The 24,050-nt window shown below is 39.5% G+C and overlaps 1 protein-coding gene across 1 annotated transcript in view; it reads left to right on the forward strand.

Moving 5' to 3' along the window:
• The first annotated feature begins 431 nt into the window (after positions 1–431).
• LOC140848616 (leucine-rich repeat-containing protein 37A-like) overlaps positions 432–24,050 on the forward strand; it is a 32,938-nt gene continuing 9,319 nt past the window's right edge. The window contains exons 1-9 of the mRNA XM_073232881.1: positions 432–740; positions 1,182–1,624; positions 6,437–6,508; positions 13,486–13,557; positions 16,494–16,565; positions 17,362–17,442; positions 20,235–20,306; positions 20,875–20,949; positions 22,931–23,049. Of these exons, the coding sequence (XP_073088982.1) occupies positions 432–740; positions 1,182–1,624; positions 6,437–6,508; positions 13,486–13,557; positions 16,494–16,565; positions 17,362–17,442; positions 20,235–20,306; positions 20,875–20,949; positions 22,931–23,049 (1,315 nt within the window). The remainder of the gene's footprint in view (positions 741–1,181; positions 1,625–6,436; positions 6,509–13,485; positions 13,558–16,493; positions 16,566–17,361; positions 17,443–20,234; positions 20,307–20,874; positions 20,950–22,930; positions 23,050–24,050) is intronic.

The raw sequence follows: 24,050 nt of genomic DNA on the forward strand, positions 1-24,050 counted from the left end.
AGACGAGCACTTTTGAATTTCCCATGATGCCAGACCCAGTGGCTTCCTGGGAAAACTGCACCACCTCCACCCTTACCCTTCTCTTAACCAACCCCCACTATCCCTGGGCTGCCAGAAGCCAGGGCCACCCAGATGTGCAGCCCAAATCCTGTCTCAGTGGGAAGAGGGATCTGGAAGGAGGTGTCTGTAGCCTTTGCTTGGGGAGAGGACACTTAGACTCCATGATTCTGAGAAAGGACTTGCTCAGGTGGTGTGGAGCTGATCTCAGCCTGAGTCTAATGTGTCATAAATGAAGGGTGGGACTAGGCAGGGGAGGGGCACGCAGTTGCTAAGGATATGTGAGCATCAGAGAGCTGTCATAATGGTTCTGCTCTGGCTTAAGGGAGCTGCTCTGGTCCTCTGGCTCATTGTGCCCTGGAGCCTTTGCTGCCATGTCCTGGCTGCGTTTCTGGGCCCCGTGGCTTCTTGTGTTGCTACCATTGTGGCTGCTGGTCCAGGCAGCTCAGCCTCCGGGTTGGGCCCTGGACCCTGTGCAGCTGACCCCCAGACCCCCAGGGCCAACCGAGTCCTGGTCTTCGGATCCCTCCAATGTCCCTCTTGAATTTCCCCATCCACGTCAACAACTGATGCATCCTGTGGTTCCTTTCTGGTACACAGGTTCAGCTGGAGAGCTGCCCCCAGGACCAGATCATTGGGACAAGCCTGGCCAGCATGAAAGTCCGCCAGAGGTGGTTCCGGTGGTAAGTTGGGACCAGAATCAGGTCCTAGATTTGCCTCCTTGACTCAAAACTGAGACTAAAACTGTAAATGTAGATCAGGCTGAACACCAGTCATTTGAAATACTTGTTCCACCTCTAGGTAGTGATAGTTCAAAACCAACAAGGTTTATTGTTTCACTTCCAAACTCGAAGGAAGATCTAGCTCAGTATCGACGGCTTACCAAAGTTCTTATTGGAACTCCAGGCTCATTTGCAAAGAAACATCTAAAACAACAATTGCAGGATGATTATTTAAATCCCAATAGGGATGTTGTCTATGCTAAGGAGAAGCTACCTGTAGAGTTTCTGGGCGGCCCACATCAGCCTCCAGAGGCCCCTGTGGAAGTTGAAGCTTTCTCCCAGAAAAGTGTCCCCACTCATCACGGACAGAAAGTTGAGGAGGCTGAATCTTTTTCTCCGCAGGTGGACTCCCAGGATCAGCCTCCAGAGCCCACAGAGATGGATGAGAACTACAAATACCTGCAGGCAGCCCTGGCTGAGCCTGCCTTCACTCCTGAAGAGGCTGAGCCTCCAGTCCAGGAGGAAGCCCCAGCTCCATCTCCAGCGCGCCCTCAGGGGACACTTCCACATCCCGGGCAGGTTCCCAGTCAGCGTCCAAACCTGACTCAGGTCACAGCTGCACCTGTGGACCTGGACGTTTCCGTACCTCAGCAGCCAGAGCCATCTGAGACAGGTTTCCCATCACTGACTCAGAATTCAGTGGTGAACACCACCACAAACAACATATGTGAGCTCTGTAGCTGCACAGATGAGATGCTGGCGTGCGTTGGTCTCAGCCCAGAGCAGAAGCTCCAGAGTGTGCCCGTGCCAGAGCCCAACGCTCACAATGGCACCTTCACGATCTTGTAAGAACCGCCTCTCTTCATTTGTTCCCTGCATCCTGCCTGATCTAGCAGCATTTTCCTCAAAGACTTCTGGCCCCTCATTTCCATACCCTGTGTTGACTGATTTTCTGTTTTTATCTTTTGTTTGTTAACTATTCCTTGTCTTCCTTTTCCTTCTTAATATTGTTCTCCCTTCTCCAATCTTTTACTTGTAATTGCCCTTATTCTTTTTCCTTACCCGCTTTTTTTAGTTCTGTCATTTAAGTCTTTAACCTCTATTCTACCATTTTCCTATCATTTTTAGTCCATCTTCTTTATAGTAACATGTTCCTATCCTCATTGCACTAGTTAAGAGTAAAGATTCTGGAGCTAGACTGCTTGGGTTTGAACCAAGGTCTGTCATTTATTAACTTTGTGACTCTATTTCCTAATCTATAAAGTGGGGATTATGGTAGTTACCATCCCATAAGATTGTTGTGAGATTTAGATGAGTTTATACATGTAAAGCCCTTCTATATGTGCTTCGTGTATATATGAGTGTTAACTGTTGTTATTTGTTCCCTCAGTTATGTCCAAAACTTTTTCCTCTGGCTTTTGATGTATAGCACCCATTTTTTGCACAACCCAGGGCTAAGTACTGTGGGAGCCGCAGATGTATAAACATTGTCTCCAGAGCATGACAGTGATAGGTAGAAAGAAATAACATGCATTAAAAGGGAGGTGATAATTAAGTACTAAAAGAGATACAGACTCTACTGTAATTCACCAGAACCTGTAATCACTGGGATATGGAGCTCAAGTGGATAAGTGACAATTTTAGCTGGGACTTAAAGAGTAGCTGTAATTTGTTAAATAGGGGGAAAATGTTCAGTGTAGGCAAGGCATGGCTGCAGGAATGATCAGGATTTCATAGACCAGTCTGGCTTTAAGGAACTGGTTAGGACGCAATGAAAGATTTTGAAAAACCTTGACTCTCAGCTATAGGGGTTTGAAAGTTGCAGTATGAGGATGGAGAGCCATTGAACGTTTTCAAGCAAGAGAGACAAATGATTAAAGCAAGGGGATTGTTTTAGATTCCATATGTAGCGTGATCTAGAGAGGAGAGCTTGATTCAGGGAGACCAAACAGGATGTACTAGCAAAGCCTAGGAGTGAAGTGAAAAGGGGCTGAATCAGAATGGTTGCGCTGGGATAGAAAGAAGATCCTGAGAGCACCACAAAGGAAGAGTCAGTAGGACTTCCTAAGTGACCGACTAGAGCTGGAGGGTGGGATGTGCAGGAAAAGAGAAAAATCAGATTTGACTCTAAAGTTTCTGTCCTGGGTGATGAGGAGAGTGATGGTGGTAGAACAGGGGGAAATACAGCAGCTGGGAAGGAGAGCCCGTTTGCAGGAGACGAGTTCAGGTGTAGGTGCCTTTTATCGGTGAGTGTAAGGCACGCAGAAGGCTTCCGGTTGGGTGGAAATTTCCACTAGGCAGAGGAGCAGACAGGTATCTGAGCTATTTCTGACTGCCCTGAAAAATAGGGAACTTGTTGCTGATGGAAGAGAGGCTAAAGGGAAAGATTCAGTCATCCAGAGAGTTAGTGGTTGAAACTAAACGTCAAGCACTTAACAGCTTCTTTTTTTTTAATTTATTTATTTTGTTGTCATTAATCTACAATTACATGAAGAATATTATGTTTACTAGGGCCCCCTTCACCAAATCCCCCCCACAAACCCCATTACAGTACTGTCCATCAGCGTAGTAAGATGCTGTATCACTACTTGTCTTCTCTGTGTTGCACAGCGCTCCCCATGCCCCCCCCATTATACATGCTAATCGTAGTGCCCCCTTTCTTTTTCCCCACCCTTATCCCTCCCTTCCCTCACTTTCTCCCCAGTCCCTTTCCCTTTGGTAACTGTTAGTCCATTCTTAGGTTCTATGATTCTGCTGCTGTTTTGTTCCTTCAGTCTTTCTTTGTTCCTATAGTCTTTGGGTTTGAGGTGAGTCTCTTGTAAGCAGCATAGAGATGGGTCTTGCTTTTTTTTTATCCATTCTCTTATTCTGTGTCTTTTGATTGGTGCATTCAGTCCATTTACATTTAGGGTGATTATTGAAAGATATGTACTTACTGCCATTGCAGGCTTTAGATTCGTGGTTGCCAAAGGTTCAAGGTTATCTTCTTTAGTATCTTACTGTCTAACTTAACTCGCTTATTGAGCTATTTTAAACACTATCTGGTCATTCTTTATTTTTCTCCCTTCTTATTCCTCCTCCTCTATTCTTTATGTGTTGGTTGTTTAATTCTGTGCTCTTTTGTGCTTCCTTTAACTGCTTTTGTGGGTAGTTGATTTTATTTTTTGCCTTTAGATAGTATTTGGTCAGTCTGCTTTCTTTGCTGTGATTTTATTTTCTCTGGTGACATCTATTTAGTCTTAGGAGTGCTCCCACCTAGAGCAGTCCCTCTAAAATACCCTGTAGAGGTGGTTTGTGGGAGGCAAATTCCCTCAACTTTTGCTTGTCTGGGAATTGTTTAATACCTCCTTCATATTTAAATGATAGTCATGGTGGATGCAGTATTCTTGGTTCAAGCCCCTTCTCTTTCATTGCATTAAATATATCATGCCATTCTCTTCTGGCCTGTATTGTTTCTGTTGAGAAGTCTGATGATAGGCTGATGGGTTTTCCTTTGTAGGTGACCTTTTGCCTTTCTCTAGCTGCCTTTAAAACTCCGTCCTTGTCCTTGATCTTTGCCATTTTAATTATTATGTGTCTTGGTGTTGTCCTCCTTGGGTCCTTTCTGTTGGGAGTTCTGTACACTTCCATGGTCTGATCGATTATTTCCTCCCCCAGTTTTGGGAAGTTTTCAGCAATTATTTCTTCAAATACACTTTCTATCCCTTTCTCTCTCTTCTTCTTCTTCTGGTACCCCTATAATGCGGATATTGTTCCTTTTGGATTGGTCACACAGTTCTCTTTAATATTGTTTCTTTCCTGGAGATCCTTTTATCTCTCTCTGCATCAGCTTCTATGCGTTCCTGTTCTCTGGTTTCTATTTTGTCAATGGCCTCTTGCATCTTATCCATTCTGTTTATAAATCCTTCCAGAGATTGTTTCATTTCTGTTATCTCCTCTGGACATCATCCCTTAGCTCTTGCATATTTCTCTGCAGCTCCATCATCATGGTTATGAGCTTTATTTTTAATTCTTTTTAGGAATATTGGTTAAGTCTATCTCCTCAGGGTTTGCCTCTGTGATCTTGGTCTGTATCAATTTCTTCTGCCTTTTCATGGCGATAGATATATTTGTGGGGAGCTGGTGCATGTGTTGGGTAAGAGAAAGTCCCTTCTTTCCAGTTTGTGGCCTTCCTCTCCTAGGAGAACAGCGGCCTCTAGCGGCTTGTGCTGGGCAGCTGCGTCCAGATGGGGCTTCTGATCTTGCCCGGCCGCTAATGGAGTTTAGCAGTGCAGTTGCTGTGTGTGTGACCTGCCTCAGGCTGCTTCTCCAATGTGGCAGTGCTGCGTTGGAGGGGGAACAGGCAGGAGGCTGTTTATTGTGGTGAGGGGCCTCCACGGTGCACTGCGGGGGTTCAGGTGCCCAGAGTTCCCTGTGATTCCCAGCTCTTGGGCTAAGTGTCCTGGGGCACTTCTGTACAGCTGTGGGGTCCCTGTCCCTTTAAGACTTTCAGAAAGCACTCGCTTTTCTTTGTTCCGGGTGTGCTGGCTGCAGGGACCCTCTCACTCCTGTTTCCCTAGTTTCCAGCAACCCATGCACGCACTGTGTCTACACTCTGGTGCGGATGGCTGGGGCTGGGTGTTTAGCAGTCCTGGGCTCCCTCTCCCTCCCTGCTCTGACTCCTCTCCTCCTGCCAGCAGCTGGAGTGAGGGGCCTCGGGTACCGCCGTGCCATGGGTTGTATTTTACCCTCTTCGCCAGGTGCTGGGTTCTCGCAGGTGTGGATGTGGTCTGGCTGTTGTCTTGTGTCTTCTGGTCTCTCTTTTAGGAAGAATTGTATTTGTTGTATTTTCAAAAATATGTATGGTTTTGGGAGGAGATTTCTGCTGCTCTACTCACACTGCCATCTTGGTTCTCTCTCACTTAACAGCTTCTTTTAAGCACAGGTAATTTATAGATACATTCTCGGTGTTTAAAAAAAGAAAAAAGGAACAGATGTATATAGGAAAAAATGTGGAAATCCCCCTCCACCCTGCCTACCGCCCATAAGATAGCTCCTGTTACCATTTTGCTGTGTGTCCTCCCTTCCAGGCTCTTCCCTTTGCATTTCCCCCCAGGGAGATAGTACATTACTCCTTGCTTGGTGATTTGTGCGTTTCCCTAGGCACTGTCTCTGAGAGATCTTTCCATATTAGTCCCTCTAAATTCTAATTGCCCTTCTCCTTCTAACAACTGGAGAGATCTCAACAGCGGGCCCTGAGCCAAGTATTTGCTATATAAAGAAATCATAGTGTTTCTTTATATTTATTGTTGATGATAAATTTTTGCCATTTTTGCTGTTTAGTTGTTTATCATTTTCTCTTTGGAAGGAGTCATTTGAGATACCTTGGTGATTTTAGGAAAAAAGACTTTCAAGGTAGTTAATGGGCATTATCTGCCCAAGAAGTTGGACAGATAAGTAGTTCAGTTTCTGAGGAGATGCCCTATTGTTTGTGCCCCGTGTTATATCTTAATTAGCTGTGCAAACTGGGAAGCTGATGGCTGTGGACACTAGAAAGCTGGTATTTTCTGCATTTGAATATTCCCCTGGTTGCCATGATAAGGTTGCCATGATTCTTTTGCTTATTCTGTTCATTCTTTTCCTACCTATTTAAGGATATGGACTGTGTTTCTTCACAGAAATTTCCAAGGAAACTCTATTTCTTATGTTGAAGAAAATACATGGAAGTCATATACTTGGGTTGAGAAACTGTAAGTATATTCTCTCCAAATATGAACACAAAAAACTAACTGCATTGTAACATGTTTCTTGGTCAAGAATTTTGAGGTCATTAGTTCTGAGAAAAGGTATTTCCCTCTCCATATGTCAAATCGACCTCTATTGATTGCAGTTCTATGTTTATTTTGAAAATTAAATTTGGTGGGTTCCCTTTAAGAGTCAACTTAAACTTACTTTCCAGTATGCAAGGAACACATGATTATTTTCTCGATATATAAAAATGAAATAACAGGAAGAGTGAAAACCTTCCGTGTGCCCTAATCCCCCACCCCTGAGGTTACCACTACTCTGAATTTAGTATATATCCTTCCAGATGTTCTTCCATGCATTTGTCTATGTAAGTATTTACAGATAGCAAAATAGGTTTGTTGTGTGATTTTCTTACCTTTTCTACATGAAGGATAACATCCTATGACTGAATGCTTTCACTTTTTGATACGATTTAGATTTCTTCCCACTACATGGAAGGTACCCTATTTATTTAAACTCCTGCATAATATTTTATGGTACAGATTTATCACAGTTAATACTTCCTGTGTTGCTGGATGTTTAGATTCTGTTGTTTTCTTGTCACATGCATCGCTCCAATGAATATCCTTGCACTCGCATTTTTGTCAACATGAGCAAGTATCTCTGTAAAACAGATATCTAGAAGTGAAATTGTTGGGATTAAGACTGTGTAGGTAGAAAATCTGAATTGCCCTCAAAACAGTTGTGCCAGTTTATACTCTAATCAACAAGCCATGACAGCTTCGTTTTCCTACACCCTCTGCCACTGGGTATTTTTTTTGGCTGGTGTGTGATGGGTGAATAAGAGGGGCCCCATCTGAATTTGAATTTTTCTGATTACTTGGGAATTTAAATATCATTATATGCCTACCAAACATTTGTATTCTCAGAATTGTCTGTTCTTTGCCCATTTTTTTGTTGTCTGTAATTTTTTTTATTGATTTGTAGAAAAGTCAGTTTAGACACAAGTGATTTTGGAAAAAATATTTATATTTAAAGTAATTAACTGGCATTTTTCAAGACTATTGTATCATTAATCATTCGTTCAACTTGGACAAGTCAAATGACCTGTGAATTAATATTAAAAGACATGACAGTCACAGTAATCTAAAAATAGGGATTATGACCACCCTAAAATAGACCCCCTTAGTTGGTATCTTGTTTGTAAGGAAAAAAATGCTAGAAACGGACAGTTGTTTTTTTAAATTTATGAATTTCTTAAATACTATATATAGTTTATATTTCCCATGATAGAATATGACATGGAGATTTTATTTCCCAGACTTCTAAGAAAAATGAAAGTAACTTGATACAAGAGATAAATAACAGCAGTTCCCACTGGGGAGTAGAGAGTCAGCGTGAGGGTAGGCTGAGGGGTAGTTTTGGATTGTGTACATTATACCTTTTGAAGTTTGAGCCATGTTAATATGGATTACATATTTTCAAAAAATAAACTGAAGCTTAAACATTAATTTTTAAATCGCATGTGTTGTAGAGTTTATACAATATAACATGAGTCCGGTAAGGTTAGAAGATTTCCAAGTCAGTTTGAGATTTCTACTTGGTAAGGCAGAGGTTCCTAACTTGGAGTCAGTGGTCCCCAGGGCAGGATTTCTTAACCTTTTATTTTCCGTGAATCTATTTGGCCGTCGACAGAAGCCTACCTAAGAGGAGATGTTTTTAAATGTGTAATAGGTTTAAATACATATGAAAACAAAGAAAACCAATTACATTGAAATACTCTTAAAGAATAGTTACTAGTGAGATAGTAATAAATCTGCTTTTCTTACATTAAATAACAATATGTAGTGGTATTATATTATATATATAATATATTATATATATGATATATGTGATATATAACAATATATAATGGTAATTATTATATGTAGTAGCATTTATTATAAGGTGAAGGTAGTGATGAGAATAAAGGAATTTTGAGATATCTGCAGCAAAGACATGACATGAACATATCTGATTTCTACTGGGGGTCAGATGAGCTATACTGCTACTCTGTTGTGGTTTGCTGCCTACATTCATGATGGAAGGAAATGCCAATTTAGAGGTTTTTGAAAATAGAGACAGACATGATTTCCCATTCAGGTTTGTACCCTGCATCCAAGCCATTCTGTTCACAGACCTGTGCCCTAAAGGGATGATAAACAAATGGAAATTGCATGCACGCTTTTGCGTATTTTCAAGAAAGTGAAGTTTTCTAGGAAAAGGGTTCATAGCTCTTATGAAATTCTCAGGTTCTTGTCTCAAAAAATTGACTCAAAAATGCAGATGAAAAGAAGGACATTTCTTTTTCCTGTAAAGTTGTACTTATGCGCATGATGATAAAGGGATGATTTGTTTTAACTGAAGGTAGTATATCTGAAAATCAATACCTGTCACTGTGAATTCATTTAACAAATATTTACAGAGCATCTACTATGTGCCAGGAACTGTTTTATGTACCAGGGATACAAGCCCAAGAACAAAAAGACCAAATATACCAGTTTTGAAGGGATTTACAAATATGTAACATAAAAATAAATATATTAACTATAATAGATAGGTATAATTTCAAGTAATGATAAGTGCTTTGGAGAGAAAGCAAGCAGGGGAAGGTGAGTAAATCAATTCCAGAATGGCCTACTGTTGGCATGTATGTATAGGTAAGCCGAAAAAAACCCCACTCTGTGCCCTGTCAATTTCCTAGAAGTTACAGAGGTGGGGAGAAGGGTAATTGCCAGTAATGTAGAGTCAAGAATGAATATTGCAAAATTCAGAAGATTGCTTTAGTGAAAGGAAGTGTGATCAGAAGTTAAACATGAATGTTTCTCTAATGTTAGTTCATATCTGGTTTTGATGTTTTCATTGTGTAAGAAAATTTTAGATCCCCCTTTAACTCTGATTCCCTATAGTTCTACATTTTTTTGCTTTAGTCAAAAAATATTTGGAGTTCTCCAGATCAATATGTTTTATTCCAGGTTGTTGCTATCTGAAGCTCCTTTTTGGGGTAATTTTTTGATGACACTCATTCTCAGTCTAAACTTTCCTTTAAGGTTGAATTTATTAGGGTCATTTAAAGAAAATTTAATTATGTCATCCAAAAACTTCACCAAAACAAATCCCATTAATTTAAAATACACACTCTTTAGTTACTCCCTGTCTTACCGTGATATTCTCTCCTGAACCAAACAGTCTGACAAGGGCATCAGCCAATCAGAGAAGACACTGTCATCAACAGCTGAGTTTCCACCTCCATCTCTTTTCTGTCCCTATTGAAACCTTGTCAGTATTTATAACTTTTAAACTTAGAATTAGTATACAAGTTTCATATTTGTCCTGATTTTTTTCATATGCCATCATTTCCTATGACCTTTTTGCATTTCATCAACAGTGTACACACACAGTTTTGTTATGTGAAATGGGGGGAGTACAGTTTTTTCCAACTGTCTATTGTTATGAAAAGGGTTACGATAAACAGTGTTGGACATGTGGATTTGTTTTTTCCCTCTTTGGATCATTTCCATGGAAATAGGAAACCATTACCTGACAGAGATGGGAGAACAGTCATAGAATCACCTGGTGACCATTCCCCCTTCACACATTCTGGCCATCGCTGCTGTTCCTTGTAATGTGGTGTATTCCCAGGTGAGGTCAGGGTCTTTGAGGCATTCTCAGGGCTCCAGGAGTTCTTTGTGGGAATTAAAGTTTTTTGTCTTGGGATCTTTTTAAATGTATGTGACTATATTCTGTGTAATGTGAACCACTGTATAGCAGAGATTGCCCTTGCTTTCAGATGCAGAGTTTCCAGGTGGTAGTAATTGAATTGTTGTAAGCTATGAGAAAGGAATTAATCTATGAGGTGGAGTTAATAGCAATATGTGACTAACAGACCCTGTGAGGGAAAGGAGAATGTTTATATGCAGAACTTGGTGGAAATAGTTCACAAAGCAACATGGCATGTTCTCAGATCTCCAAGGTGCTTGAAGGATGTAAAACTGTTAGTATTACCTCCCAGGAAGGTGATTCCCAGGGAAGGGACATTTGCTTTTGAAATCTTCAAGACTTTCTTCTGTGGTGGATCTCTTATCACTCCCTTCCTCCACTCTGGGAGACACTGGCTGTAGACTCTCCTGCTCACCAGGTGTGAAGAAATGGATGTGAACCATCCTGCCCAGCAGGTTGTCTTTCCTGTGGGACTAGGTGAAGCAAAGGCGTGAACATTCGTGGGCAAACTCAGGTGTCAGGCTTGTCTGTGGATTATTCCCGTTCCCTTCATTCTGCATTCTGGAGAAATCATTGGCAGGATCTCTGTTTTCTAATTCATTCTTCAAAGGTGCATATATTGAGGGTTGTTTTTATTATTAATAATGACAGTTTTCATTCATGTAATCCTGAGTTGATTCTTTTTCACGGACGCACTATCTGACTCAGGATATCAGTTCTGCCATTCTAAAGTCCTCTCGTGCTCCCTCTCTTCGCTCTGGTTCATTGGCTATCTGCTCATTTGGTTTTGTTTTCTGTCCGTAACGGAGCTGGCTATCTTTGTCATTTGGTCATTCCTGAGCGCAGTTCATCTTTGAGTTGAGATTCTCCTGCTTGTGTTTCCTGGCTCTCGGACAGAGGTGACTTGAGCTGCTGGGGCTTATTATTCCTAAAGGAATCCCTGAAAGTCAGAGGAGGTGGGAGGTGGCTTCTGGTGGCTAGACAGAGCGCCCACCCTTCCCCCAGGTTCTGGGCCCCTGGCCCGTTGAGCACCGATGCCCCTACCTGGAGGAAGACACCCTTTGCTCTCTGGCCCGAGGAGGAAGGATGTGGGGCCACGGGCTGCCCCTGCTCCTGCAGCAGCATTTCAGCTCGTCACCCTGTGGGTAATTCCAGGCCATTTCTGGTAGAGAAGCATGTGTGGAGCTGCTCCCACACTTTGAGGTAAGGTTGTGAATTTTTAAATCATGTCTTTTCCATCATTCTTAGGGATTTTGCTGGTGGTTGGAGGAGTAGAGACTTGGCATTTTCCCATTTGCCAACTTGAAATAGCACAACTTCTAGGGAGAACAGTTCTGGACCCCTGGTGGACCCTAGAGAAACTCAGGCAAATGCATATCAAAATAGAAGTATAAGAAGGTTTAAAGCAGCATTGTTTGTAGTAACAAAAGCTAGAAAAATCTTGATATCCACCAGCAGTAGAGTGAATAAATAAAGTCTAGCATAGTTATACAATGGAATATTATTCTTTAGAAACATAATGCAAGGCACATAAATAATCTTAAATTTTCTGGTAGCCACTTAAAAAATAAAAGTAAAAAGAAACAGATTTAATATGAAGGCATTTTATTTAACCCTTATGTCCAAAATATTATTTCAACATGTAATCATTATATACATTGTTAAGATAGTCTACATTTTTTTCATACTGTCTTTAAAATATCCAAAGTATTATAATTTCTACCTGCAATTGGTATGAAACTTACGCATTTATATTCTTTTCTCCATACTAACTCTGTAAAATCTCAGTTTAGCTGCAAGATTTTTATCAGAAGTTACTTGATCTCTCTTTAGATTTCATAAAATTTACAATTGGAAAGATAGTAACATATGCCTGAGTTACTGCAAAGTACTGAAATGTTTTCCAATAACTGCATCAAATATCAGCTTTTAATTTAATTTTTAAAATAGTTAAAATTAATTAAATTAAAATTCAGCTTCTCAGTCACACTAGCCACTGTCAAGTACTCAGTAGGCACGTGTAGCCGAGCATGTAACACTAGGCATTAAAGCGAACCAACCTCAGCTGCATGTGATGATAGAATGAATTTACAAGGTAAGGTTGAATGAAAGAAGCAATGTAAAAAATAATACATATATAATATGATTCCATTTATATACTAAGTTCAGGAAGAGGCAAGACTGCACTATGTTGTTTATGGCTGGCACCTCAAAGGTAAGACCACATTCCAAAAGCAGGGAGATGAGTTAAAAAGTCAGGACAGTGGTTACCTCTAGTGGGTCAGACAGCAGTTTGTGATGGGAAACGGGCACACTGAGGGGTTCTGGGATGCTGGCAGTGTTCTTGACTAGAATGGCATTACATGGGTATTTGCTTCATAATTATTAACATGGACATTTAACTTTTTTTTATTAAGGTATCAATGGTATACACTCTTATGAAGATTTCACATGAAAAACATTGTTTACTACATTCACTCATATTATCAAGTCCCCCCCCATACCCCATTGAAGTCACTGTCCATCAGCGTAGTAAGATGCCAGAGAGTCACTACTTGTCTTCTGTGTGCTACACTGTCTTCCCTGTGACCCCCACACATACCATGTGTACCAATCATAGTGCCCCTCAATCCCCTTCTCCATCCCTCTGCACTCACCCTTCCCCACACCCTTCCTTTAGTCACCGCTAGTCGCTTCTCAGAGTCTGTGAGTCTGCTGCTGTATTAAATGGGACATTTTTCTTATGTGTATCTTAATGCACTTTTTAGTTCCCCAAAACAATATTTTTAATGGGGGGAATTTGACCATCTTCACTTGCAGCCTTGAAATAGTTCTGTGTGGGGCTCCCATAATAAGGTTGAGGCAAAGAGAGCGGGAGGAAATGGCAGTTCTGCTGAGGATGGTGCCACCCACAGTTGGGTTCTGAATCAGAACTGGGGATCGAGAGAGTAGGTATTAAATACACATTTTGGTGTGAGGAGTGGATAGTTGTATGTGTGTGTGTGATGAAGAGACAGGGACACAGAGGAGGACATGACAGGAAATATGTGAATGAAAACAGAGCAGAGATCACCATCCCTAAATTAACTAACAATTAGGTTGTTTAGGTGGTGCCATTATCAGTACCCAGGTCTCCCCCACATGTAGAAATTAGTCCTGTACAGTAAATCATTGTAATTATTTTGCATTTTGATTCAGAAGTAACCTTTCCATTTTTCAGAATTCTCAGTGACAATCAGTTGAACGAATTACATAAGGACTCATTTGAAGGCCTGCTAACCCTCCAGTATTTGTAAGTTAGTTACTCACATTTATTTATGAGCTTTTAGTTATATTATCTATAACATAAATAAGGGGTTAAATTAGACAAGTTCCATAATTTCTCCCAACAATAAAAATTTACAATTCTGTAAGTCTGTGTAGGGTGGGCGCTAGCCACTCTCTAGCATTAAATACCTCCTATGTGTTTTCAATTTTTTGATCATGTGGATGAGATACAGATAGAAAAACCCTTCAGTTACAGAGGAAAAGTGGTAATGAGGTCTGAGCGATTAGACACCCATAGGAGCCTTGTTATGTAAGTGTTCCTATGCCCTCTGTTTATATTAACATTTAGTTTATGCCCTATGGATCAAATCCAGCCCATGGTCCATTTTTATACAGCCCTTAAGAGTGATTTCTACATTTTTCAAGGGTTATAAAAGGAAAAAAGAAAAGAAAGAAAGAAAAATATGCAACAGAGACTCCATGTAGCCTGAAAAGCCAGAATATTTACTTTCAGGCCTTCACAGAAAAGATTTGTAAAAGTTGGTTTAGTGAGATGAGAGGAATTAAAGTGAACCTCATATTGTCACTTCAAAGACAAGAAAATATAGAATACTTACATTAACTTGAATGCCATTAACCCAGAATATTTTTATAATTTAATCTAAATTAACATTGAAATATTTAGTACTTCAGTAGATGAATTATGTAAACAACATTATCAAGAACATAGCTACCAAGAGAAGAGACTGGTGTTTAGGATTTCAATGCAGGAATTGTACCAATATTAAAAACAGATGTTTGAATTGGTGATTAACTGGTAGAGTTGGAAATGTTTACATTGACACTAAATAAGCATATCAGAAATGGCCCTAACTTCTCTAATTACCAACTAATTGGCACCAGTCTCATTGTCAAGGAAGTACTATGCCTGCATAGTACTTCTTTTTATTTAGAAGTAAGCAGATACTGTGTACCTATAAAAGCTCAATGTTTATTCTTTGTCTTTAGCATGCAGAACTGTATATGTCATCCTTGTTACGCTAATTAATGATGCTCTTTTGCTAACAGATTCTCCTTGCAAAATAGAAGCTTAAGGGAATCGGATGTAAAGGGTCTTACATGACAATAAAAATAGTCCCTTGAGTTTTCAAACCTTCCAAGCCAAAAGGGACACTTTTATATTGATCTTAGGTACCTCTGCCATCTGGGCTCCAAACCTTCCAATCACAAATGAAATAACTCCTCAGTGGATTAGGCCCTTCATTACTTCTATTATAAAATATTTTGTAAGCTAAGTATTTCATTATCATAAGTATTCTCATTACTTTAAAAAATGCCAATCAATAAAAAAACCAAAAAGAATATGACAACCACTGTGCCTCGTATTACAGGCACAAAGATGGGTAAGACAGGGTTCCTACCCTTCTAGGAACTCATGATCTGTCAGGGGAAATGCACTTACCAGCTCAGACCACCGTGCATAAGCACTGAATGAATGACAAAGTGCTGCAGAGGTGCAGAAGAGGGAGCTATTTGAAAAGCCATTTCTTTTTAAATGATCACTTCTCTTCTACTCCCCAGCTCTTCATTCATTTTATAAGTATTTGAGTTTATGTCCATGCATCAGTTTTAAACATGGTAGACAGTGCAGGTAAGTAAGAAGGGAGTTTATGCTCAGAGGAAATGGGTGTAAAAATAACTATATTAAAAGGAGGAAATGGATGTGGGCAGTGAGAGGTATGAATTGTTCAGGGAGCACAAAAGTGGGGAAAAAGACTTCAAGGTGGAAAAAAAGATGTTACAAGAGCAACGCTGTTAGGGCAGCAGCTTGAGGGGCTTTTGGGTATCGTCAGACAGACATCTTGGGAAGAATAAGTTTGCAAAAGAAGAGTGGCAGAAAGGCAGCACACGGGAAAAATAGCTTGTCCTATAGAGTACATCGGGTGTTAGGGCGAGACCTTCTGGGGCTTCGAAGGCCAAGCCGAGGGGAACAAGCTGTCATGCTATCTCGGCAGCACTCCAGGACAAACTTCAGCCTGCTGGAAGATCACTTGGAGGACTTCTCACAGCACACGCACCCACCCCACAGTTACTGATTCAGTTGGTCCCGAGTAGGGCTGAGAACTTACACCTTCAATAAATTCCCAGGCGATGCTGGTGTTTGAGAACCACTCATGGAGAGTTAATGTGGTGACTTTGTGCAGGACCGATTAGAAAGGAATGAACCAGAGGCAGGCATACCCTTCAGAAGAGTTAATACGCATCTAGGTGAAAAGTGAGGGATTAAGCCTGAACCAATGGAAATAAGAGTCACCTGTAATAGTCAAGAGTGAGTGATTTAAAATAAAAATCCAATACCATGTTGTTGTTTTTTGTTGTCCCACCACTGTGCAAATGAAGCAGTTAAATTCATGGAATATTAAAGCAATGGAAACCAAAGGGAGCTTCTGTTAAAATAATAGAAAGTATAATTATGAACTAGTTTAAAGTAATTGTTAATTAGAGGAGTAACTTCCTTTCAAATTATGTGAAATACATCTTTTATTTTTTCTGGTGTTGAAAAGGCCCAGGAAGAATAAAACCAGAAAGGTTTGTTCATGTGAGAATATTCCTTTCAATATTGGAAATTATATATGGAGATAAAAACTTTGAGCTCCTACTATGGAATTTGATGGGACCACAAAAGTTGATCTAATCAGTCCTTCTGCTCTCAGGAAGGATTATCTCAACAATCTCTCAAGATCTATGGTTGTATATTTTATTTGTAAAGATAATGAAAGTGAGACTTGGGTGAGGGCAGGGATAGGGGCTCTGGAAGGTTCACGTAATAATTTCTAAGGTGTAGAGTTTAGATAAGAGCTACTTATTCAATGTGATTATTCTAACCTCCACTAGTTACTCTGCTAATTAGATATCTGATAGCTGAGACAATATTTTTCCTTTTCCTTTTCCTTTTCCTAGGGATTTATCCTGCAATAAAATACAATCTATTGAAAGACGTACATTTGAATCACTACCTTTTCTGCAGTTTATGTAAGTTACAAATACAATTTTATGTTTGGAATTTTTATACACTTAATTGTAAACCTCTTTCTCATTCATTTTGAAGTATTGAAATATTTTAAATGGAGAGCTACTGAAATTATGTGACCACATCCTTTTTGTGTCTAGGAAACCCTGGTGTAAGAATTATCATCTGGATCAGAGTGACTCATTCTAGAGCAGGGGTTTTCAAGTAGGGTGATTTTGTGCCCAGGCGACACTAGGCCATGTCTGGACACATTTTGCTTGTCAGAACTGTAGCTATGCTGCTGGCATCTGGTGGGCAGAGGGCGGAGATGCTGCTCAACAGCCTACAGTGCCCAGAACAGCGCCCACAACAAGGATTACCCAGCCCAGAATGTCAAAGTGCAGTAATGGAACCCTTTTCTAGAGAATTAAGGATCACTTAGACGAGTGTGTTCTAAGCACTTATTCCTTTGTATCTAGCAATACATGTATAAACATGAAAGTATAAATCTTTCATACAAATATATTTTATTTATTTTATTCATATTTTCTGTAATAATACCACTGATAACCAGGAAAAAACCAAGAAGATGTCAATTACTAATCCATCTTTCTCTCTTTTATAAAACAAGTATACTTGATATACAATCTTTTTTTCATACAAATTTTAAAACACAAATGTCTTCCATAGTGAGATTTCTTTAGTGTACGAGGAAGTATTGAGGTTATGTTTCATCATATACAGATTAGAATCCCTGCCAAAGGATAAAGTTTCTGAAATAATTTTCTTCTTCTTTTTCTTGTATCTTCTTTTTTGTAGAAATCTTGGTTGCAATCTAATTACAGAACTGAGCTTTGGAACATTTCAGGCCTGGCATGGAATGCAGTTCTTACACACATTGTAAGTGAAATAGAAGATGAATATGTGTAAAATAATGATGTGTAAAAACATGATACAGTTACTGGTTAGCTGCGGGTAATCTCAGTATGAGCTCTGAAAAACTGTGTTAAGATCCATTTTTTTTGCAATGAGGAAATGAAGGTACAGAGAGAGGGGCCAGGAGACATGTCTGAGTCATACATGGCAGGCTCCGCTTTCCTGATCTTTCTTTCACACAGGCAACAACCGCACTCCAGCATGTAACACCCACGCCAGCATTGTCACAGGGATCCACGACTGTGACGCTCTCCTTGGTGGGTGGGCCTCAGAATTCCACTTCTGAACCTGTTTCCTGCTCTTGGAACACAGCGCTGAAACAACTAGGTTTAGCACGAAGTTCTCCAGGGAGCAACTGGTGTCGGTGCTTCCTCAGCCATCAGTTTCTTTTAAATGAAAGGAATTCTGAAAACTTGCCACAGGGATCTTCTCTCCCCAGTCACCCAGAAAAATACCTTTCAAACTGTGTTCACCTCTGATGTGAATTATCTGTGAGCAGCAGGAACCTTTGAGGAATGGAAAAAGATGTTTCTGTTAAGCTGTCCTGTGCAAAATAGTCATAAAGAAAATACATTGCTGTAGCCTCATTCCGTATACTTTATTTCCTGACTATCCAATAAGGAATGGGGGTTTTCCTCCCTTTTGCTCGAGTGCTCTGTGGCACAGCCGAGTTCTCTGAGACACAGGCAAATCACTGGGTTTCATAGTTTTCAGTGCATGAATCTTGCGTTTCTTTGGCTTAATTTTTTCCTAAGACTTATTCCTTGTGACGCTGTTAGACTTGGAATTGTTTTCTCAATTTCATTTTTGGATTGTTCACTGCTAGTGTACAGAAATATAGCTAATTTTTCTTACTGATTTTGTCTTCCACATCCCTGCTCACCTCATTGATTAGTGCTGATGGTTTTCTTCCAGATTCTCAGGACTATGTCTCATGGGCTTTCAGTTCCCCAGGAATGCGTTGGAGCCTTTCAAAGTCTCTATGAACATCTCCTCCCTCAGCTTGTCCTTTTAAGCTTTTTGGTTCAGCTATTTTTTGTCCACTGCCTCACACACCTACCACATTAAACCATTTACCTGTAATTGTTTTAAAAAATGCCCTCTGAGGAGAGGCTTTTAGCACTAGGCAGCTCCCAGTCAGGTCAAAGACAAGCCTTTCAGGGAAGGTCCTCCAGGGCACCACCAGACAGTAACATGGACACAAGTCTTTGGGAAGGAGGCTCTGAAGGACCTCGGGCTGTTTTTCAGAGGAACCACTGGACGGAGAGCAAAGGTCTAGGAGAAGTTGAAGCAACACAGATCTCACTGTTTGTAGAGAAATTAATGTTTTTCTTGAATAAATGCTCCCCACATTGCTTTAAGCCCACTGATTAAATATCCAGAGTTCTGAAATAGCTGGTTTGGCCATTTCTGCTAGTTTTTTGTTGTTGTTGTTGTTGCCTTTATATCATACATTTTCAGATGTTCTTAATCCATCATTTTCACTGATTCTCCTGCAACATGGTTTTCAATCTCTAAAGTCTCAATGACCACAGGCTAATTAGATATTTAAGCACGGGAGACGATTAGGGAAAAGGAATAAGAAGAGAAAATGTAAATCTTATAGAGGTTTCCCAGATGGGTAGATCAAATTTGAAAAACTATTTCTGTATTTAGTGCTGTCAAAATTGAGGTTAAAGTAAAGGCTGTCTTAAATCCCTTTCTCCCATGCAAGTTAAACCCAGGCTTTGGAACCAGAACTGAGTTCAGAATTCAGTTCTGCTTCTTAGCACTAGCTTGATGATTAGGACAAGTTATATAACCTCTCTTTACCTCAGTTTCCTCACTTGTAAAATGGGGTAATAATAATAATAATATGCATCACATAAGGTTATTGTGAGGATTAAATGTGAAAAGCTGATCACAGATGCCTGGCAACCCAATAGATATTAGTTGTGATAATAATATTCAGCAAAATGCACTAGTGATTCTTGAGTAAAGTTAGTTTACAAGAAGAATTTTCCTTCCTTTTTTTTTTTTTTTTTGGTCTGTTGTTTGTTTTAAAGAGTTGAGAAGAACATCTCACCATTTTGGAATAAAAATTTGCATCAAAAATGAATTTGTTCATTTCATTGATGTGTAAGCAAAATGTTATTTATTTATTCAAAAAACTTTTATTAAATACCTAGTAAACATCAGGCACCATGTCAAGCACAGGAGTGACACTAACAGTAAAGTGTGGTCCCTGCCGTCAAGGAGCTGACAATCCAGGAGACTAAGTGAACAGGTGGTTGCGTGCAGTGTAGCCAAGGCTGTGACGGGAGCAGAGGTTTTACCACCTCCTCTCAGGTTTATCCCTTTCTCTTTGGATCCAAAAGCAAGGAACTGGTCCTGCTGTCACTGCGTGGTTTAAACTGTGGAACTGTTTTAATTTCCAGAACTGAAAGAAAAGCACCTTGGATTATGGAGGACCTAGGAATACCATTTCCTTCAGAGCAAGGGGATTTCCTCCCACCATAGTTACTTTGTGGGATTCTCAATCTGAAAAGTTTTTGCTTTCCACTTTTTTCTGTGTTTTTCCTCTTTCTCTTCTCCCCTTTATCATCTAGAGACCTAGGTAGGTAGTTCCCAAAGCAAGAGTGCTTTACAGATTCTAAGTGTGATTTATAGGTAAAGACAGATAACAATTTTTCTTTTAACCTTTAAGTCCTATACCAAAAAAAAATGAATATGTTTCATGAAATTCAGATAATTTTAATTCCATTGCATTTTTTCAGAAACCTCAGTCATAATCCTCTGACAACTGTTGAAGATTCTTATTTTTTCAAATTGAGAGCATTAAAATATATGTAAGTATTGCAACAATCTCATGGTTTATGAGATGATTTCTGCTCTTTTACTTTCATCAAAGATTAAGTATTTTGCATTTTGGCTAAAAAAGAATCATTTTTATTTTACCTGGGTTATTGAAATAAGAATTTTGTGCAAAGAAAGGATTAAGAAAGAATGTATATGTGCAAGACAAGCTATCAGAGAAAGAGAGTGGTGCTGATGAACGCACATAGATATAGAATGTGCAGATGCATGTAGAAATATAATTTATCCCAGAAAGCAAAGAGGAATAAGGTGTATTTAAAAAAATAATAATCTAGAGTGGTGGGTGCAGGTGAGAATGAAAAGCAGGGCAATGACGAAAAGATCGTAGTGTTCAGGGCCAAGGTCATTAATTTGATGATGCAAATAGATTTAAATTTCTTCAGTAATTTCTCTCTGGTATTGTCATCTGTGGCAGGTAAACTTGAGCTGGCTAGACAGAGAAGCCAAAACTGAAGTAATAATGTGTCATTAAGTATCTTTTGAAGTATAGAGCTTTTGTCTTTGGGTTCATATCATAAACGTTTGTGCTTTTTCCTTCAGAGACATGGGAAAAACCCAAGTGACACTTAAAACAGTTGAGAGCATCGTCATGATGAGCCCCAAGTTAGAAAAACTGTAAGTTGATTTTTCTTGTATTTATTTTCACTTAGTTGATTTTTTAAAGTTTCATTATTTTATTAAGTCAGGCTTATTAAAGTAAGATTTTCATGCAATCAAATTTGCTTTCTAAGTGTACAGTTTGATGAATTTTGACAAATGTATAGTTATATAACCACCACCATTTGAAATGCAGAACCTGTGTGACTCCAAAAAGGCCCCTCATGGTCCTTTGCAGGCAAACCCCTCCTCCCACCACCAGCCCCTGGCCACCACCAGTCTGATTTCATCTCTGCAGATTTTGCCTTTTCCAGAAGGTCTTATTAATGAACTCATATCACATGTAACCTTTTGTGTTGGCTCTTTTTACTTAGCATAATCTTTTTGCGGGTCATCCATGTTGTCACAGCTGTCCCTCCTTTTTACTGCTGAGTAGAGTTCCATACCAGTCATCAATTAACGAACATTTGAGTTGTTTCTAGTTTTGGCTATAAAAAGCTATGACAAACTTTCACATGCAGGTCTTTGTGTGAACATGTTTTTGCTGCATCATATGCTAGGTATGTATTTAACTTTTGAAGAAACTGTTAAGCTGTTTTCTAAAGTAGCTGCACCATTTTGCATTCCAGAAAGCAGTGTATGAGAGTTGACTGTTGCTCCACATCTTCACCTGATCCTTATATTCAGTGTTTTAAAAATGTTAGCCTTTCTTGGAGGTGTGTGGTTGTGTCTCACTGTGGCTTTAATTTGCATTTCTCTAATAGAGCTCTAATCTCTGATGATGTTGTCTATACATGTGCAGACATCTTCTTTAATGACATGTCTTTCAAATCTATTTTATAATTGGAGATTTATCTTACTGTTGAGTTTTAAGAGTGCTTTATATATTCTGGAAAAAGTCCTTTCTCTCACATATGTGTTTAGCAAATGTCCTTTCTCAGGTTATAGCTTGTCTTCATTCTATTTAAAGTATCTCTGAAAACCAGAAGTCTTTAATTTTTGAATTTTGATTAGCTCTAGTTTAGTAATTTTTCTTATAGGCTTGTGCCTTTTTTGTGTCTTATCTAAGAAATCTTTGTCTGGGAATCCATTGCCAATCCAAAGCCATGAAGATTTTTCTCTTATGTTTTCTTTCAATAAGTTGAATACTTCTTGGTTAATTAATTTAGGTCTATCTATGATCCATTTTTATTAGTTCATTTTTACATATAATGTGAGATAAGGGTCAAATTTCATTTTTTATCTTTACAGTTTTAAAGAAATGTTTCTGTAGGGCTTTCTGACAATTTATTACACAACTTACTGCACCTTAAATTGTGCCATCCCCCTCCAATGTGGCAAGCTAACAGAAATTTGGTATTATACTAAGGCTAACTCATGGCCTTACACAAGATTAGTACAGGAAATGCTCCTGCATTTAGCAATCTGCTCTCGCCATTTTTGTCAGGTCAGCTGAGAAATGACTGTCTTCCCCTCACCATCAGATCTACTGGCCACTGCTCTAGCCTCATCTTCTCAACATCGCATTGCATCTGCCAGTCAGTCCCTCTCTTGTCAGCTACATGCCTTTCTCTCTGGGTATCCAAATTATTTCCCTATATACTTAAAGTACTAATAACACACTGAAGAAATGAAATTCCTATGCATAATGTTATCTAATGAAGAGTTGATATTCAAATTTCCTCAGTTGTCTCCATTATATCATTTATTTTTAACAGATCAGTGTCACCCAGTTCTAATCGCTATCACCTTTATTCTAGGCCTACGATACCCACTTCCATTCTTACCCTACTGTTAGGCCTGTGAAGCATCTCTGTCCTCCTGTTTGTTTACAGTATTCAAGAACAGCGGTTGGCCAGCTCATCCCTACCCAACCTCACAGGCCATATGTGCCAAGAACTCCTTTTGCACAGCCCTGTGGGTGGCCTGGGCCTGCCTCTTCTACTCAGTCAAGTAACTCCTTTCCCACTGATTCAATTCTCTGTGTTTCAATTTATAGGATTTTACCTATCCATATGACCTGCTGCCTCTGCCAATTTAAAAATATTATCGAGATTTTCGGCAACACAGTCAAGCTGCATTGTGATAGTGAATGTCTGACAAACATCACATATTGTGGTGAGTTACCATTACCCAGTGATGTTTTATTTATGTTTTAACTGTTAATTTTTAAACTAATGGTGTTAATTGCATTATTTTTATTAATTCATTAAGAGTTCAACTCCCTACATTTCTAAGAACTACTCCTTTGCTAAAAGTCAGATTCTCAGTTACATTAAGCTAACAATGACAGTGATCCACATACTTAAAGGAACAAGAGAAAGGAATGGAAGGGGAAAGAATGAACACTAGTGGCCACATCCTGTGTACTGTGCTCTCTGCCTGGTGCTTAACCCCTGAATGAGAACTTACTCATACACGTATTACGGTTCACAATCTGATGTTATATGCATTAGGTCTCACGTACCCTTTGTCTTGTAGGACAAGTATAGATATATTTTTGTTTTTTTGTTTTTGCAATTTTTATAGAGGAGTACAAGTAGTGCTATTTTATGAAAGTTTTCTTTGGAACCTGAGAGTTTCTGGTTCTATAGCCAGAAGCTGCTGCTCAGCCCTTCTAATGGATGGGAAGGCTCTTCTGTTCTTAGACTGTCCAACTCTAAATTTGCTCTGAACTGAAGCCTTTCTATCCCCAAAAACACTCAGGTGCTTTTAAGTATTTTTCTGTGTAGTAGATTTTATTGGCACTAATGTTATGACTTCCAAAACGTGCTTTTATGCCCAGATAGCTCGAATATAGGTCTCTGGGGCACATCATAAAATGATCTGGGGCACATCATAAATAATACTCTGCTGCTTCTATAAATTCAATGTTGCTTATTAAAAAAATTTTTTTGCCAGTTATATCACTCCCTTCTCCCACTAAAAACGGGCAAAACAGGCATTTTCATTCCACTTTTATAGGTGAGAAAAAATGAGATCCAAGTGTTATATATTGTAGCCTAGAGGTCAGGTGTGCTAGCCTCGGTTTGGGGCTCTCTGCAAGCTCATGCTCCTCCTTCCTCACGGCCCTTACCTCCTCCTCTGACCCTCACCACCACCACCAAAAATACTTGTAA

This window comes from Manis javanica, chromosome 4 (assembly GCF_040802235.1).
Source record: "Manis javanica isolate MJ-LG chromosome 4, MJ_LKY, whole genome shotgun sequence".
NCBI classification, from domain to species: Eukaryota; Metazoa; Chordata; class Mammalia; order Pholidota; family Manidae; genus Manis; species Manis javanica.